This window comes from Triticum dicoccoides, chromosome 4B (assembly GCF_002162155.2).
Source record: "Triticum dicoccoides isolate Atlit2015 ecotype Zavitan chromosome 4B, WEW_v2.0, whole genome shotgun sequence".
Lineage (NCBI taxonomy): Eukaryota > Viridiplantae > Streptophyta > Magnoliopsida > Poales > Poaceae > Triticum > Triticum dicoccoides.
Genome location: NC_041387.1, coordinates 415,373,934 through 415,388,412, shown reverse-complemented (window position 1 = coordinate 415,388,412; position 14,479 = coordinate 415,373,934). Strand labels below are relative to the sequence as shown.

The 14,479-nt window shown below is 44.6% G+C and overlaps 1 protein-coding gene across 2 annotated transcripts in view; it reads right to left on the bottom strand.

Annotated features, from left to right (window-relative positions):
* Positions 1 to 5,376, bottom strand: part of LOC119290625 (phosphoinositide phosphatase SAC8-like) — an 11,615-nt gene extending 6,239 nt beyond the window's left edge. The window contains exons 1-5 of one of the 2 annotated variants that reach the window (XM_037569241.1): positions 5,080 to 5,376; positions 4,919 to 4,993; positions 746 to 873; positions 524 to 615; positions 330 to 387 (exon numbers count right to left, since the gene is read on the bottom strand). In XM_037569241.1, coding sequence (XP_037425138.1) covers positions 330 to 387; positions 524 to 615; positions 746 to 873; positions 4,919 to 4,993; positions 5,080 to 5,305 — 579 coding nt within the window. In that variant the 5' untranslated portion in view covers positions 5,306 to 5,376. The remainder of the gene's footprint in view (positions 1 to 329; positions 388 to 523; positions 616 to 745; positions 874 to 4,918; positions 4,994 to 5,079) is intronic. The other variant, XM_037569242.1, reaches the window with a different exon arrangement.
* Between the last annotated feature and the right edge of the window lie 9,103 nt (positions 5,377 to 14,479).

Sequence of the window (14,479 nt, the reverse complement as noted above, 5' to 3'; positions counted from 1 at the left end):
CGCGCAATATGCTCACCAGCTATATTTGGGTTCTAAAATATGTTATATTGTTATTTTTATAGTTTTGCTATCTGTAAAAAGAATCTAAGTCTACTTCTACACTAATTATTTGCCTCATCTTCACTGGGCAGTTGCACCCTTCTACACCTAAAGTTACATGTAGATTTCTATGCAACTTTAGTCTTCATGGTGTGCAGCCTGGTCGACTTAGAAAACCTGTTTCTCATGTAGCTAGGACATATCAAATTCATTGTGTTGATGAGTATGTAACAACTCAAGTATAATAAGACAGTTGAATATTAAAATGCAAATAATAAACCAATATTAACCTGCTTCCATAGTGGCTTATGTACCCTCCCCGCAGCCAGCTTTGATGCCCTCTGCAAGCTACAAATAACGAGAGCTCATATAATAGAGAAAACAACAGATCAATAAATTTATCATAATTCTGCGACGCATGAAACTACATAATAAACATTTTTCAGCTGCCTTTTTCCAGAGACACACATGACAGAATACTTACTTTAATGTCAAATCCCTGTCATACGAATAATAAAGTCCACAAGTAGTTTCTGCAATTCTCAAGAGAGACATGAAGTATGCCTCATCTCGTTTCTGCAGGCAGATGTATAAACAAGTTAAAATGCACTCTCACAAGACAAAAATATCATGTAAAGGTAATCATGTTCCGGTTATGATCAAACAATGTGAGTCAAATTGCATCAAATATTCATTTATTCCATACTTCCTCTGAAGTTAAATGCTTTATAGCCTCGTTGCAGCACAAGAATTTCATCGAATTCGCATGGTAAACTGTGGAAGCCCCATAAGAGCCAGCATCCTTCCGAGAAGTGATGACAAGTACGTAGGTTCCTGATAAGAACAAAGTTTTGAAATGTGGAACAGCCGCTCCGGCATAAAAACCTGATTTCCAGAAATGTTCTTGAAAAACAAACTAGCAGTGCTAAGGTGGAAACATACAAAAAGGCACAAGAAAATCTAGAAAAACAGGGCAACAAAATATAAAAACATTATGTTTAACTGATGACGGCCAATCAAAACATATTTCCAGGATTTACCTAGTGACATAAGTTCAATTAACCCAAGCAGCAACATTTATGGATTGCTCAACACCTGAGATTCATGCGCAACTCAGCTAACTTTACAGCACAAAGTAGAGAGTTTGCATTGTAACGACCTGTATTTGGGGGTTTTCTTTTTTTGTTCGCCCTGGCTATTTCAGTCATCACTGTACCCCAAGAGTTTATCCTTTCTGGCAAATATGGCACTCAGACTATGCAGCGCATGGGGACATACAAACCCAATTCAAGTCAATAAATTATAGAAGAAATCTAGCTGCAAATGCAGCTTCACAAAGCACAGCACATAATCGGTGTGTGATCAATTTCTAGTTTTGAAAACAGTATCTGCTGAATTATATGTTGTCAAAAATGGAAGTTTGTGTACCAAAACACTGTGCATCTTGATGCAGCTTTCTTTAATGTAACAATTGTAAGTTACATGTTGCAACAACTTTAGCATTTGTAGACTGCCTGAACATGCTTCTGTTCACCAATACTAGTACAGAGGCAGACAAAGAACAACAAAGTATAAGCAGGTAAATATTATTTCTGTCCCAAATTAGTTGTCTTAGATTTGTCCAGAAACGGATGTATCTAGACAAATCTGAGACAACTAATTCGGGCAGAGGGAGTAGCTATCAGTCAGTCACACAATGTTTGCTTGATGCCACCTCTGGGTACAAATGGGCGTGATGTGATCATTCAAGTTACAGAGAGAACATTGGCTTCACAAGCAATTTTAGATCCAATTCATGTCTAAGAAGCAAACTAAAAAGATTAAAGACTAGAATATCATAAAGCTACATGTACTTCATTCATAAGAAAATTTGAGCGAGAATGGGAAACCTTCCCAGTTCCATTACTATGACCTATCAATTACAGGAGTTCAAGTTCAGCAAAAACAAAAGAAACAGAACATGCAAGTGGCCATCAGAAGACCAACATGTGAGATAATAGCTGAAACAGAACAAGTGGGACACAACAACTGGATACAAAGGAAATGGTCTCCATGATAGAATCATCGACTATACTTCGAAGAAAGTTTTTGCATTCTTTGACATCTCATTTAGCTGATCCAAGTGATCCAATAAAATTGGTTTTACAAAAACTTCTTACGGAATGCTGGGTACGAAAATCTCATATAAATGAAACAAATGAAAATTCTAAATCAACCGCAAATTTATGCTTTTGCTCGAAATAGCAGTGCCCACCAATTGCTTGCGCATGAAAAAACTTTCATCATCTTTCTTTTAGATGGCGTTTGGTTCATCTGTTATCCCTCGGTTGGACAGGGATAGCCAATTTTCTGAGGGATGCCACTCGTTTGGTTTACAGGGATGAAAGGATAGGGATAGCCAAGATGCTGAGAATATTCCTCAAAAAACTGGTTGGCAAGAGCCGGCAAAATATGGCGGATGACGGCAGGCAGCCAAGCTCGCGTCGCAAGCGAATCGTTTCTTTCGAGTCAGTTCTCCCGAACGAAAAGCATCTCAGTTTATCCACCTCTCCGCGCTCTCTTTCTCATGCTGGGCGGCGGCGCCGGCGCCGGCCGGAGAAGAGTAGCGGCGAACCGGATCCAGCCAGAGCCTCGCGTTCCTCGACGACGGCCGCCACACAATCACGCGTTCCTCAACGACGGCCGCCACACAACCAAGCTCTGCGTGCCTCTGCTGGGTTAGGCTGCGGCTGGCTCGGTGTCTCAATCCTCTCAATTCCCATGCTCGAATTCCCCTGTATGAAATTCTACTCTCTGATTTGTCGCTCTACGAACTGCAGCCCGATCTGTTATTATGTGTGTGTATACTAATTTATGCGTCAGGACGTGTGGCTGATTGTGCGTGTGTGCTTGTGTATATGTATCTTGAAGTTTTTTTTTACTAGTACTACCGTGAATAAATACTACACACAAGAAAAAGAGGCTATCTGAAAGTGTATTTCTATTTTTCAAACTTGGCATGTCAAAGTTAAACACACAAATAACTATCCCTAGCCACCTCTCCTCACCCTTTCAACCAAACAACAAAACATGGATATTCAACCAATCCAATCCCACCCAATCAAACAACGAAAAGTGGTTATCCCTAACCACCTGGTTGAGGATATCCTTAGCCAACCCAGCCTCGCCATCGAACCAAACGCCACCTTAACTCACATGGGGATGTATCATCATACTGTTAAAACACTGTATTACATCATTATGTGGAGTTAAAGTTAAAATTGGGAATTGGCACCATTTATGCGCGATATTATATTAGAACAGAGAATTTACTTTTAACAATGAAATAGATCAACCGTGGGATGTTTTGGCTTTTGTGGGATTTTCTAGCTAATGCTCCATCCGTTCCATAATGTAGTGCCTATAGATTTTTACAAAAGTCAAACATTACAAACTTTGACCATGTTTATAGAGAAAAGTAGGTACATCTAGAATACCAAATGCACATCATTGGATACATCGTGAGTTATATTTTCATAATGTACATGTTTGGTATTGTAGATGTAGACAATTTTCTCTATACACTTGGTCAAAGTTGGCAAAGTTTGACTTTCACAAAAATCTATAGGCACTACATTGTGGAATGGAGGGAGTATCATTTTTTCTAGATGACCTTTATGTACTTTTAGTTTTTATCAGAATAGGTGATCAAATATACTTCTTATCAGTTGAGTTTAAATAGCTACAAACTTTAAGAAGGTTTTATTCAATCATAGCAAGTGTCAGTAAATTATGGGAGTGCCATTTTTTTCTGAGAATTCTAGCATAATTTTCATTAGTTGTGATATATACAAGATACAAGCAATATAGACTGTCAATCGGTTCCTTCTGTGAGGCACGGATTTCAATCTCGAAGTGCATGTAACACATAACAGATGTTCAATGGCTATGTATAATTCATATGATAGATGGCGATGTAAACAGCGATCATAACACAACTCTAGGGCATGAGTTTCATGACCATGTTTTTCTAAAATATTACTCCCAATATATCTCGGTTTAGGTTGATCTACATGTTCAGGAAAATTAGTCCTAGTGTGCATACATTGTCATCTTCTTTGATCTTGTTTGTGTAGGTTTGAGTCTCTCCTTAACAAAAGCTAAACACGAACCTTTCTTTAGGTTTGAGTCTTTCTTATATCGAAAACTTGAAAGCAGAGTTTAAATTTGATCTCTAACTGGTGCAGCAAGCTTTTTAGTGTGTTTGCTTTTGAGAGGGTGGTACATTTTCAACATGTCTTTCCAGGGAAGCTTTTCAATATGCAGAGGTACAGATACTATGCCAGATGGTCCAAGCATCCAATATGTGAAATCACACTGTAGTGAAATTTAATGATAACAGAGATTTATGGTTGGTTGCTTTTCTTTTTTTCTGTGATTTTTCTAGCATGTTTCTCTTCTTTCTGGTTAGTCCGTCATTTACTTTAATTTATAATGGAGAGTGTTAGTCCTAGAGCTGCATAAGTTGTCATTATTTTGATCTTGTTTGCATAGGTTCGAGTCTCTCCTCAACAGAAGCTAAACACGAATCTTTCTTTAGGTTTGAGTGTTTCTCCTTTATTGAAAGCAAAGTTTGGACATGCCGGCCCGTTTCAAGCAAACTTTAGAATTGATTCCTTCCACCTGTTTCTGCCCGTTTGAGCTTTTGATGAGATAGCTGGCCGGGTTGCTCAATGTTTGGAACAAAAAATCGAAAAAAAAATGTAGTTTAGCTACTAGTAATATATGAATGAAAGGAGCTTTCTGAACACATTTCAGAGAAGGGTTCAGTTCTGGGGATAGTTCTTTTAATTGTTTCGGCGAGCTGACGGCACGGGCAAATGTTGACAGTTTGACTCACCGGCGAGCAACCTGATCATACCGGCCACTCCGTATATCTTGGAGACCTTACAGTCGCTCCCGGCTGCGGCTTCCTCTGCACGCGAGCAAACGAACAGGTAAGCAAAACACCCACTCACGAGCCGAACACGCGACACCAATCAAATCCAGGAGTGAGCCCACTGGAAATGCGCCGCCGGGAAGCTGCCGACGGTCTAGGGCGGGCGTGACCTGGGGAGAGGGGGCGGAGGGAGCCGTCGGAGCGGGCGACGGCGAAGGCGCCGCCGCCGTCGAGCGAGCGGAAGACGTAGCGGTCGCGGAACTCCCGCAGCTCGAGCTCCCGGCTGCAGGATCCCGGCCGCAGGGGCTCGTCGGCGAGCAACGGGGCCTCGTCGGCGTCGGTCGCCATCGGCGTGCGGGCTTGGGCTTGGCTCTGGGCTGGGCTGGACTGGTCTCTCGCCGGATCCGAAACGGGGAGAGAGGAGAGAGAGAGCGGGGGACAGGACAGGAGGGGTGATGACTCACGTGGCACTGCGTGTGGGCCAGCCTCGGATTTACTCAGTGGGGCCAGGGGTAGCTGACGGAAAGGGACCCGCGGGACGCGAGCTGCCACTACCAGGCGTTTCGCGGGGCGCCTGGCGGCTTCGGTGTGACTCGGTCTTTTTCCTCTTCGGAGGTGGAGACTGCGGGCGGGTGTGCGCGACCCGTTCCTGTCTCTGTTTCTGTTGCGGCGGGCCCCGGTTCGGATTCCCCAAAGCTCGTGGGTGCTTTCGTACCGAGTCGGATCTGGTTCAAATAGCCCACTACGGGTGGTACAACAAACTTTCAATCATAAATGAAGAGAGATCATTAGGCCAACTCCAACGCACGACCCGAACGAACGTCCGTTTTACGCGGATTCTGTCCGTTTGGATAGGGCAATAGAATCGTGTCCGGGCCTGTCCTTGGATACGGTGGCCGTGCGCCCAGCGCGTGGCCTCATCCTGTCTGTCACGGTCAAAAATGTCCATATAGTCATATTTTAATATTCAAAACAAGTTTGCACATCCAAATAAAAATAGTTTTACAACCCAGTGAAAATTGTCTCTAAATAAAATAGTTTTACAACCATATTAAAATTGTCTTGAATGAACCGATACATTTATTGGTTGTCAATGTGACTCCACACGTGCTCAATCAAGTCATTTTGAAGATCCAAATGAGTGTGCGAATCATGCATTTCATGATGAAATTGGGCAAACTGTTCAAACGTGGCCGGTTCTTGTTGCAGGGGCTCAATATTTTCATCTTGATAATCAAATCCTTGGTCGAAGATGCGGTCATCACGCTCGTCCTCTAAAAGAATCGATATAGTTGAGTAAAGAGGGGTGAATAGGCAACTAACAATTTTTAGCTTTTCTTTATCAAATCAAACTTTGCATCAAAGTAGGTTGTCTAGATATGCAACTAGGTGAGCAACATATATGATGCAACAACAATAAGCACACAAGCAAGCAAGGGATAGACCACAATATATCTTGCACAAGTAAAGGTAAGAGATAACCAAGAGTGAAACCGATGAAGACGAGGATGTGTTACCGAAGTTCCTTCCCTTTGAGGGGAAGTACGTCTCCGTTGGAGCGATCTGTAGGCACAATGCTCCCCAAGAAGCCACTAGGGCCACTGTATTCTCATCATGCCCTCATACAATGCGAGATGTCGTGATTCCACTATTGATGCCCTTGGAGGCGGCGACCGAACCTTTACAAACAAGGTTGGGGCAATCTCCACAACTTAATTGGAGGCTCCCAACGACACCACGAAGCTTCACCACAATGGACTATGGCTCCGCGATGACCTCAACCGTATAGGGTGCTCAAACACCCAAGAGTAACAAGATCCGCATGGGATTAGTGGGGGGAATCAAATTTTTCTTGGTGGAAGTGTAGATCGGGGTCTTCTCAACCAATCCCTAGAGAATCAACAAGTTTGATTGGCTAGGGAGAGAGATCGGGCGAAAATGAAGCTTGGAGCAACAATGAAGTTTGGGGATGGAAGAGGTGAGTCTTCTTGAAGAAGAAGACCCCTTTATATAGTGGGGGACACATCCAACCGTTATGCAGCCCGCAGCCCGCATCTAGGCGGTACTACCGTTGCTGGAGTGGTAGTACCGCTGTGGCAAGCAGGCAAAAGGGCAACTAGGACCGAGGGAGAGGAAGTACACGCACTAGGGCGGTATTACCGCCGATAGGCGGTACTGCCACTTCATACAGCCGCTGGAAAACAGGGGAGGGCAGCGAGTTGAGCGGCAGTGGAGCGGAAGTAGGAGCGGTACTACCACCGAGAGGCGGTACTACCGCGCCCTACTATCGTCCCTACTACCCCCCCCCCCTGCGTGGTCTTTTACGAAAACCCGACACGAAAAATTGAGACCACAGCAGGGGCAGTAGTACCAGCGGCACTAACAAGCGGTACTACCGCCGATAGGCGGTACTACCGCCCTGGCCGCGGTACTACCGCTTAGCACAAGGCACCCCTTGTTTTGCACAACACGGAAACTCCAACTAAGCGGGAAGAAAACTAGGGTGCAAGAAGAATGTGAACATGGTGATTCCACCCATACTCTTCCGAAACGGATTCCCTCTTGATAGTACGGTTATCCCTACGACTCAATTCCACCGGAAAAAAACGAAGGAGAATAATCCATCTAAAGTGAAGCCCCCGAGGGGTAACAATCGCATAGAGCCCTTATATTAGATCACCTAAAATGCTTAGTGCACACGATTAGTCCGCAAACGTATTGTCATCAATCACCAAAACTACTAAGGGATAAATATGCCATTACATCCTCGACGATCATGTTGTGCATGATCACACAAGCAGTCATCACCTCCCAAAGCTTCCCTTCATCCCATGCCAGCGCAGGGTTTCGAATGATACCCCATCGAGAGTGAAGCACACCAAAAGCACGTTCCACATCATTTCTAGCACTCTCTTGCATTTGGGCAAATCTCTTTCTCTTCTCACCTTGGGGGTTCAAGATTGTCTTCACAAAAGTTGACCACTGAGGATATATACCATCAGCTTGGTAGTATCCCTTGTTGTACTGGTGGCCGCTGATCTCAAAGTTGACAGGTGGGGAGTGGCCTTCTGCAAGCCTTGCGAAGACTGGAGAACGCTGCAGCACGTTGATATCATTGTGAGAACCTGCCATGCCAAAGAACGGATGTCATATCCAAAGATCCTGCGAAGCCACATCTTCTAATATGACAGTGCACGCTTTAACATGCCCCTTGTATTGGCCCTGCCAATTAAATGGGCAGTTCTTCCACTCCCAGTGCATACAATCTATGCTACCAAGCATGCCTGGAAAACCTCTAGTTGCGTTGGTTGCCAACAATCTCTCTGTATCAGCGGCATTTGGCTGCCTCAAGTACTCAGGGCCAAACACTGCCACCACGGCCTTGCAGAAGTTGTATAATGACAGCAAACATGTGGACTCACTCATACGCACATACTCATCCACCATATCGCCTGGAATTCCATATCCAAGCATGCGGATGGCCGCGGTGCATTTCTGGTAAGAGGAGAATCCATGCTTGCCAAGGGCATCTATCTTGCACTCGAAGTATGGGTCATGAGCAACCACTCCCTCTCTGATACGATTGAACACATGCCTTGCCATACGAAAACCGTGATAGAATTTATCCGGCTTGAAGAGTGGGGTGTTTGCAAAGTAGTCGGCATAGAGCAGGGTGTGGCCTCTCTCCCTGTTGCGGTTCAGGTTGGGAGCACGGCCAGTGAGTGCCTCCCCTGTACCGAGGAAGCTGTCGTTCAATGTGGTTGTGAACGACCAGTGCAGCCACCACAAGATCTTCATCATCCGACGACGAATCGTCCGATGAATAAATGAAGTGGTGGAAGAAAAAATCATCTCCATACCTTTGTGGGCAAAGTGTCGAACACCTTGCGGTCGTGGTGGCAAAGAGGCCGCGATGATCACCTCGATGCAGCAGGGTGATACGTCTCCAACATATCTATAATTTCTTATTGTTCCATGCTATTATATTATCCATCTTGGATGTTTTATATGCATTTATATGCTATTTTATATGATTTTTGGGACTAACCTATTAACCTAGAGCCTAGTGTCAGTTTCCGTTTTTTCCCTTGTTTTGAGCTTTACAGAAAAGGAATACCAAACGGAGTCCAATTGACGTGCCAATTTTTAATGATTTTTTATGGACCAAAAGAAACCCCGGGAGTAAAAGAGTTGGGCCAGAAGAGTCCCGAGCCATCCACGAGGGTGGAGGGCGCGCCCTACCCCCTGGGCGCACCCTCTATCTCGTGGACGACTACTACTTCTTGAGCTTGCATTGGTTTTTCCCTTGAAGAGGAAAGGGTGATGCAGCAAAGTAGCGTAAGTATTTCCCTCAGTTTTTAAGAACCAAGGTATCAATCCAGTAGGAGGCTCCTCAAAAGCCCCACTCACCTACACAAACAAACAAGAACCTCGCAACCAACGCGATAAAGGGGTTGTCAATCCCTTCACGGTAACTTGCGAAAGTGAGATCTGATAGAGATAATAAGATAAGATAAATATTTTTGGTATTTTTATGATATATATTGGAAAATAAAAGATGCAAATAAAAGTAGATGGAAAACTTATATGATAAAAGATAGACCCAGGGCCCATAGGTTTCACTAGTGGCTTCTCTCAAGATAGCATAAGTATTACGGTGTGTGAACAAATTACTATCGAGCAATTGATAGAAAAGCGCATAGTTATGAGATTATCTAGGCATGATCATGTATATAGGCATCACGTCCGTGACAAGTAGATCGAAACGGTTCTGCATCTACTACTATTACTCCACACATCGACCGACTCCTTCCTGCATCTAGAGTATTAAGTTCATAAGAACAGAGTAACGCATTAAGAAAGATGACATGATGTAGAGGGATAAACTCATGCAATATGGTATAAACCCCATCTTTTTATCCTCGATGGAAACAATACAATATGTGCCTTGCTGCCCCTGCTGTCACTGGGAAAGGACACCGCAAGATTGAACCCAAAGCTAAGCACTTCTCCCATTGCAAGAAAGATCAATCTAGTAGGGCAAACCAAACTAAAAGCACAAGTGCTCCCTGGGTGGTTTTGGTAATTAATGTCAACATATCTCTTGTTGGACTAACACTTTTATCTAGTATGTTTCAAATAAGTTCAACAATGGAGTGGCATGCACTAAAGGATGTGGAAACCCCTTCAAGATGCTAAGGACAAAGGATTGGCTCAAGCTTCAAGCTCAAGACTCTGCATTTTATGTTTTAGTGATCCAAGATCACATTGAGTCTATAGGAAAAGCCAATACTATCAAGAAGGGATGAGGTGTTGCTTAATGAGTTTCTTGCTCCACAGTGCTTAGTGATATGCTCCAAAAACCCTCAACTACTTTCTCACATCCCATATGTCCTAAACCTAAAGTCCAACTCAGCCCCACCGATTCTTTCTATCCGACGCCACCGAGTTCAGATGTCATAGCCACTGCCACAAACCCTAGGCAAATCGGTCTCACCGATAGGGATCTCGGTCTCACCGAGATGGGATTGTAATCTCTCTGTGCATGTCCATATCAAAATCGGTCTTACCGAGTTTGAGTAATCGGTACTACCGAGATTACAATGCAAACTCTCTCGTTAACTTATTACCAAAATCGATCTCACCGAGTTTGAGTAACCGGTCCCACCGAGTTTGCCTGACCAACTCTCTGGTTAGCTTATTACCAAAATCGGTCTCACCGAGTTTGTGTAATCAGTCTCACCGAGATTACGTTATGCCCTAACCCTAACCATATCGGTCCTATCAAGTTGCATGTCGGTCCCACCGAAAACCCTAACGGTCACATTGTTTACTAAATCGGTCTGACCGAGTTTGTTGATTCGGTCCCACCGAGATTGGTAAATTGTGTGTAACGGTTAGATTTTGTGTGGAGGCTATATATACCCCTCCACCTCCTCTTCATTCGTGAAGAGAGCCATCAGAACAAGCCTACACTTCCAGCATCCTATTTCTGAGAGAGAACTACCTACTCATGTGTTGAGGCCAAGATATTCCATTCCTACCATATGAATCTTGATCTCTAGCCTTCCCCAAGTTGCTTTCCACTCAAATCTTCTTTCCACCAGATCCAAATCCTGTGAGAGAGAGTTGAGTGTCGGGGAGACTATCATTTGAAGCACAAGAGCAAGGAGTTCATTATCAACACACCATTTGTTACTTCTTGGAGAGTGGTATCTCCTAGATTGGCTAGGTGTCACTTGGGAGCCTCCGACAAGATTTTGGAGTTGAACCAAGGAGTTTGTAAGGGCAAGGAGATCGCCTACTTTGTGAAGATCTACCGCTAGTGAGGCAAGTCCTTCATGGGCGACGGCCATGGTGGGATAGACAAGGTTGCTTCTTCGTGGACCCTTCTTGGGTGGAGCCCTCCGTGGAATCGCGCAACCCTTACCCTTTGTGGGTTGAATTCTCCATCAACATGGATGTATGATAGCACCACCTATCGGAACCACGGCTCAAAAATCACCTTGTCTCCAAATTGCGTTTGAAATCTCCAAACCCTTCCCTTTACATTCTTGCAAGTTGCATGCTTTACTTTCCGCTTCTCATATACTCTTTGTATGCTTGCTTAAATTGTGTGTAGATTGCTTGACCTATGCTAAGATAGCTAAAATCTGCCAAAGACTAAAATTGGGAAAAGGCATAGTTTTTAATTGGTCAAGTAGTCTAATCACCCCCCCTCTAGACTTACTTCACAAGATCCTACACAAACTGATAATTCGAAGAGACTTGCAAAGATAACTTAATCACATGTAAAAGAATTCAGAGGAGATTCAAATATTTCTCACAGATAAACTTGATCATAAACCCACAATTCATCGGATCTCGACAAACACACCTGTCGTGGAATTGTCACGTCAGATGTCCTAGTGAAAGGACTTAATCATGGAGCCATCACAACTAGGAAGCTTGAAGGGGTTAGTTAGGACAAGAGACATGAGGGGTTTATACTAGTTCGGCCCCTTACGATGAAGGTAAGGCCTACGTCTAGTTGGGTTGGTATTGCTTGATGTTTTGATGACCAGGGAGCGAGATATGCTATGCCTGGTTCTCGATGAGTTGTTTCTTACCCTAAGCCACCAGCGGGTCGTCCCCTTATATACACGGGCGGACGCCCTGCGGCCTACAGAGTCTCGGCCGGCTCATAAACAGTGTTCGGCTCAGTGACTAGTTAAGTCTACCTTATGTTACAAGTCATATTATCATGATGGTTTACCACTATGGGCCTTAAGCCTCTTGCGGGCTTTAGACCCTTTATTGAACCGCCATCTTCATGCTTGGTCTTGGGCTTCTTTCTGGTGAGTCTTATTTGCGTAACCCGGCCCCTCCTGGGTGGCTTACACAAATAGTTATATCCCCAACTTTAGGCCCCATATTGATTTGAACCGGTTCATGTCAATCTTAAAATACCTTAAGAAATAAGCCTTTGGTCTTCTGTGTGTGCAAAAGGGTTTAACCCGCCATGACATCATCTTCTGGATCCACGTTAACCCGCCGTGACATCATCTCCAATTAAATCCTTATTTTATCCTGCTATATCTTCAACGGATCTTTGCCTTTACTGATTGCCCCGAAACCCGAGGCGTCGGGGTCGCTGGATAATAATATCCAATCTCCTCGTTTCTCTCACCGTCCCGGTCGGCCCTTCCCTATAAATAGGCCTGGCCTAGGTCATCTCCATTTTCTTCCTCAGTCGTTCATCTTCTTCCTCTCGTTGTCTCTCTGTCGCTCGAGTTCCGCCGCCGCCGCCATCGTAGATATCCTCGTCTTCTCCAACTCAGGCTGCTGCATCAACCTGTTTTGACCAGAAAAACGCGATGATCCTCTGCAGCAACTCTGCATCTGTAAGTTTCCTCTTTCTTGTTCCTCAGATCCGCATTAGGAACTTCGAGTTCTTCGGTGCTCTTCCCTATTCGTCAGGAACCCCTTATAGATTTCATCGCCACCACCGTTTCTTGATCTTTAAGATGGTATAAACTGATGCGGTAGCTGTTTCGCACCCATTTCGAATGCAAATAGATCCCTTTCCGTCACATAGAGGCCCCGTTCGAGCCCTTGAGCTTCATCTGTGCCAGTCCTAGGTCTAGAAATTTTTCTTTTCAGAACAGCCGTTTGATCCAAAATAATAGTCGCAACTTGTGAAACCTGTTTGTTCCACCTTTAAACGCAAAATTACCTCTGCCCTCGCGACTTAAGAAAATTTAACTGCCTTTGATACCTGTAACGGCTTAAATATCATTCCATGGTTACCCATATATCATTAGGCCCCTTCTTAAGCCGCCATCTTGAATAAACTTAAAATGTTTTCCTCCGGGTTAACTCTGAACCGGAACCTCTTATTTTGTCATAGGCTTCGATTTACGTAATGGCACTCAAGGATCCCAAAGCTCCTGTGACCTGCAACTGGGTCAAATCCACTATTACAGAGAGCACCTTGTCTGATTTTGTGAAATCCGGCCATCTGCCCAAGACGAAGGAGGTCATGTCTTGTCGTGCTCCTAACCCGTCAAAGGAGAAACCTCAACCCCAAAAGGGGGAGGTAATCGTGTTTACTAATCACATGAACCGGGGCTTCGCTCCACCCGGTTCAAAATTCTGCAGGGATGTTTTGCATTTCTTTGACCTCAGACCTCAAGACATCGGGCCCAATTCCGTGTCAAACATTTGCAACTTCCAAATCTTTTGCGAGGTGTACCTTGGAGAAGAGCCCAATATACTTTTATTTAGAGAGTTGTTCTATTTAAACTGGCAGAATAAACGTGCCAACGGGCCCAGTCTTGAACTTGGTGGCATCTCGATTCAGCGGCGGAGAGACTGTCTCTTTCCTTATGCTGAACTGCCGAGTCACCCAAAGGATTGGAATCCGACGTGGTTCTACTGTCAGGACACTTCTCCGGCTGAAGAAAACCCTCTGCCCGGCTTCCGCGCCCTACGCCTTGAGTCCAACCACCCGCTGCCGGATAAACTGACTATTGTTGACACTACAAAAAAAAGACACATCCGTGACATTTTGGGCCGAACGAATTTTTTTCCTGTCATACATATGACACTTCTATGACGATAATTGTGACAAAACCCAGTATCATCATAAATATGGTGGGCTCCTACTTCTATGATAAAAAATCATGACAGAAAATGGGCTTTTCGTCCTGGGGGGGCGGAGACGCAGTTGCATGACATTCTTTGGGCCATCCATGACGGAAAAAACCCTGGTAGAAGCGAGGGGGAGGAAAATTTCGGGGAGTTGCCGTTTACGGTGGGAGGTCGGGGGCCGAGCGATGTGCGTTTCTCTCGTAGGTACGCGCGTGTGTGTGCGAGGCGTTGGCTCTAACTGAAGCTGAGCGAGGTGTTGGGCTCTAACTGAACCCGAGCGATTGCACTGCAGGCTACGCGTTACTGAACCCGAGCGATCGATCGATGGCTGTTAACTGAACCCGATGGAGCGATTCCTTCGCTATTGCTGCTAACTGAAGCCGATCGATT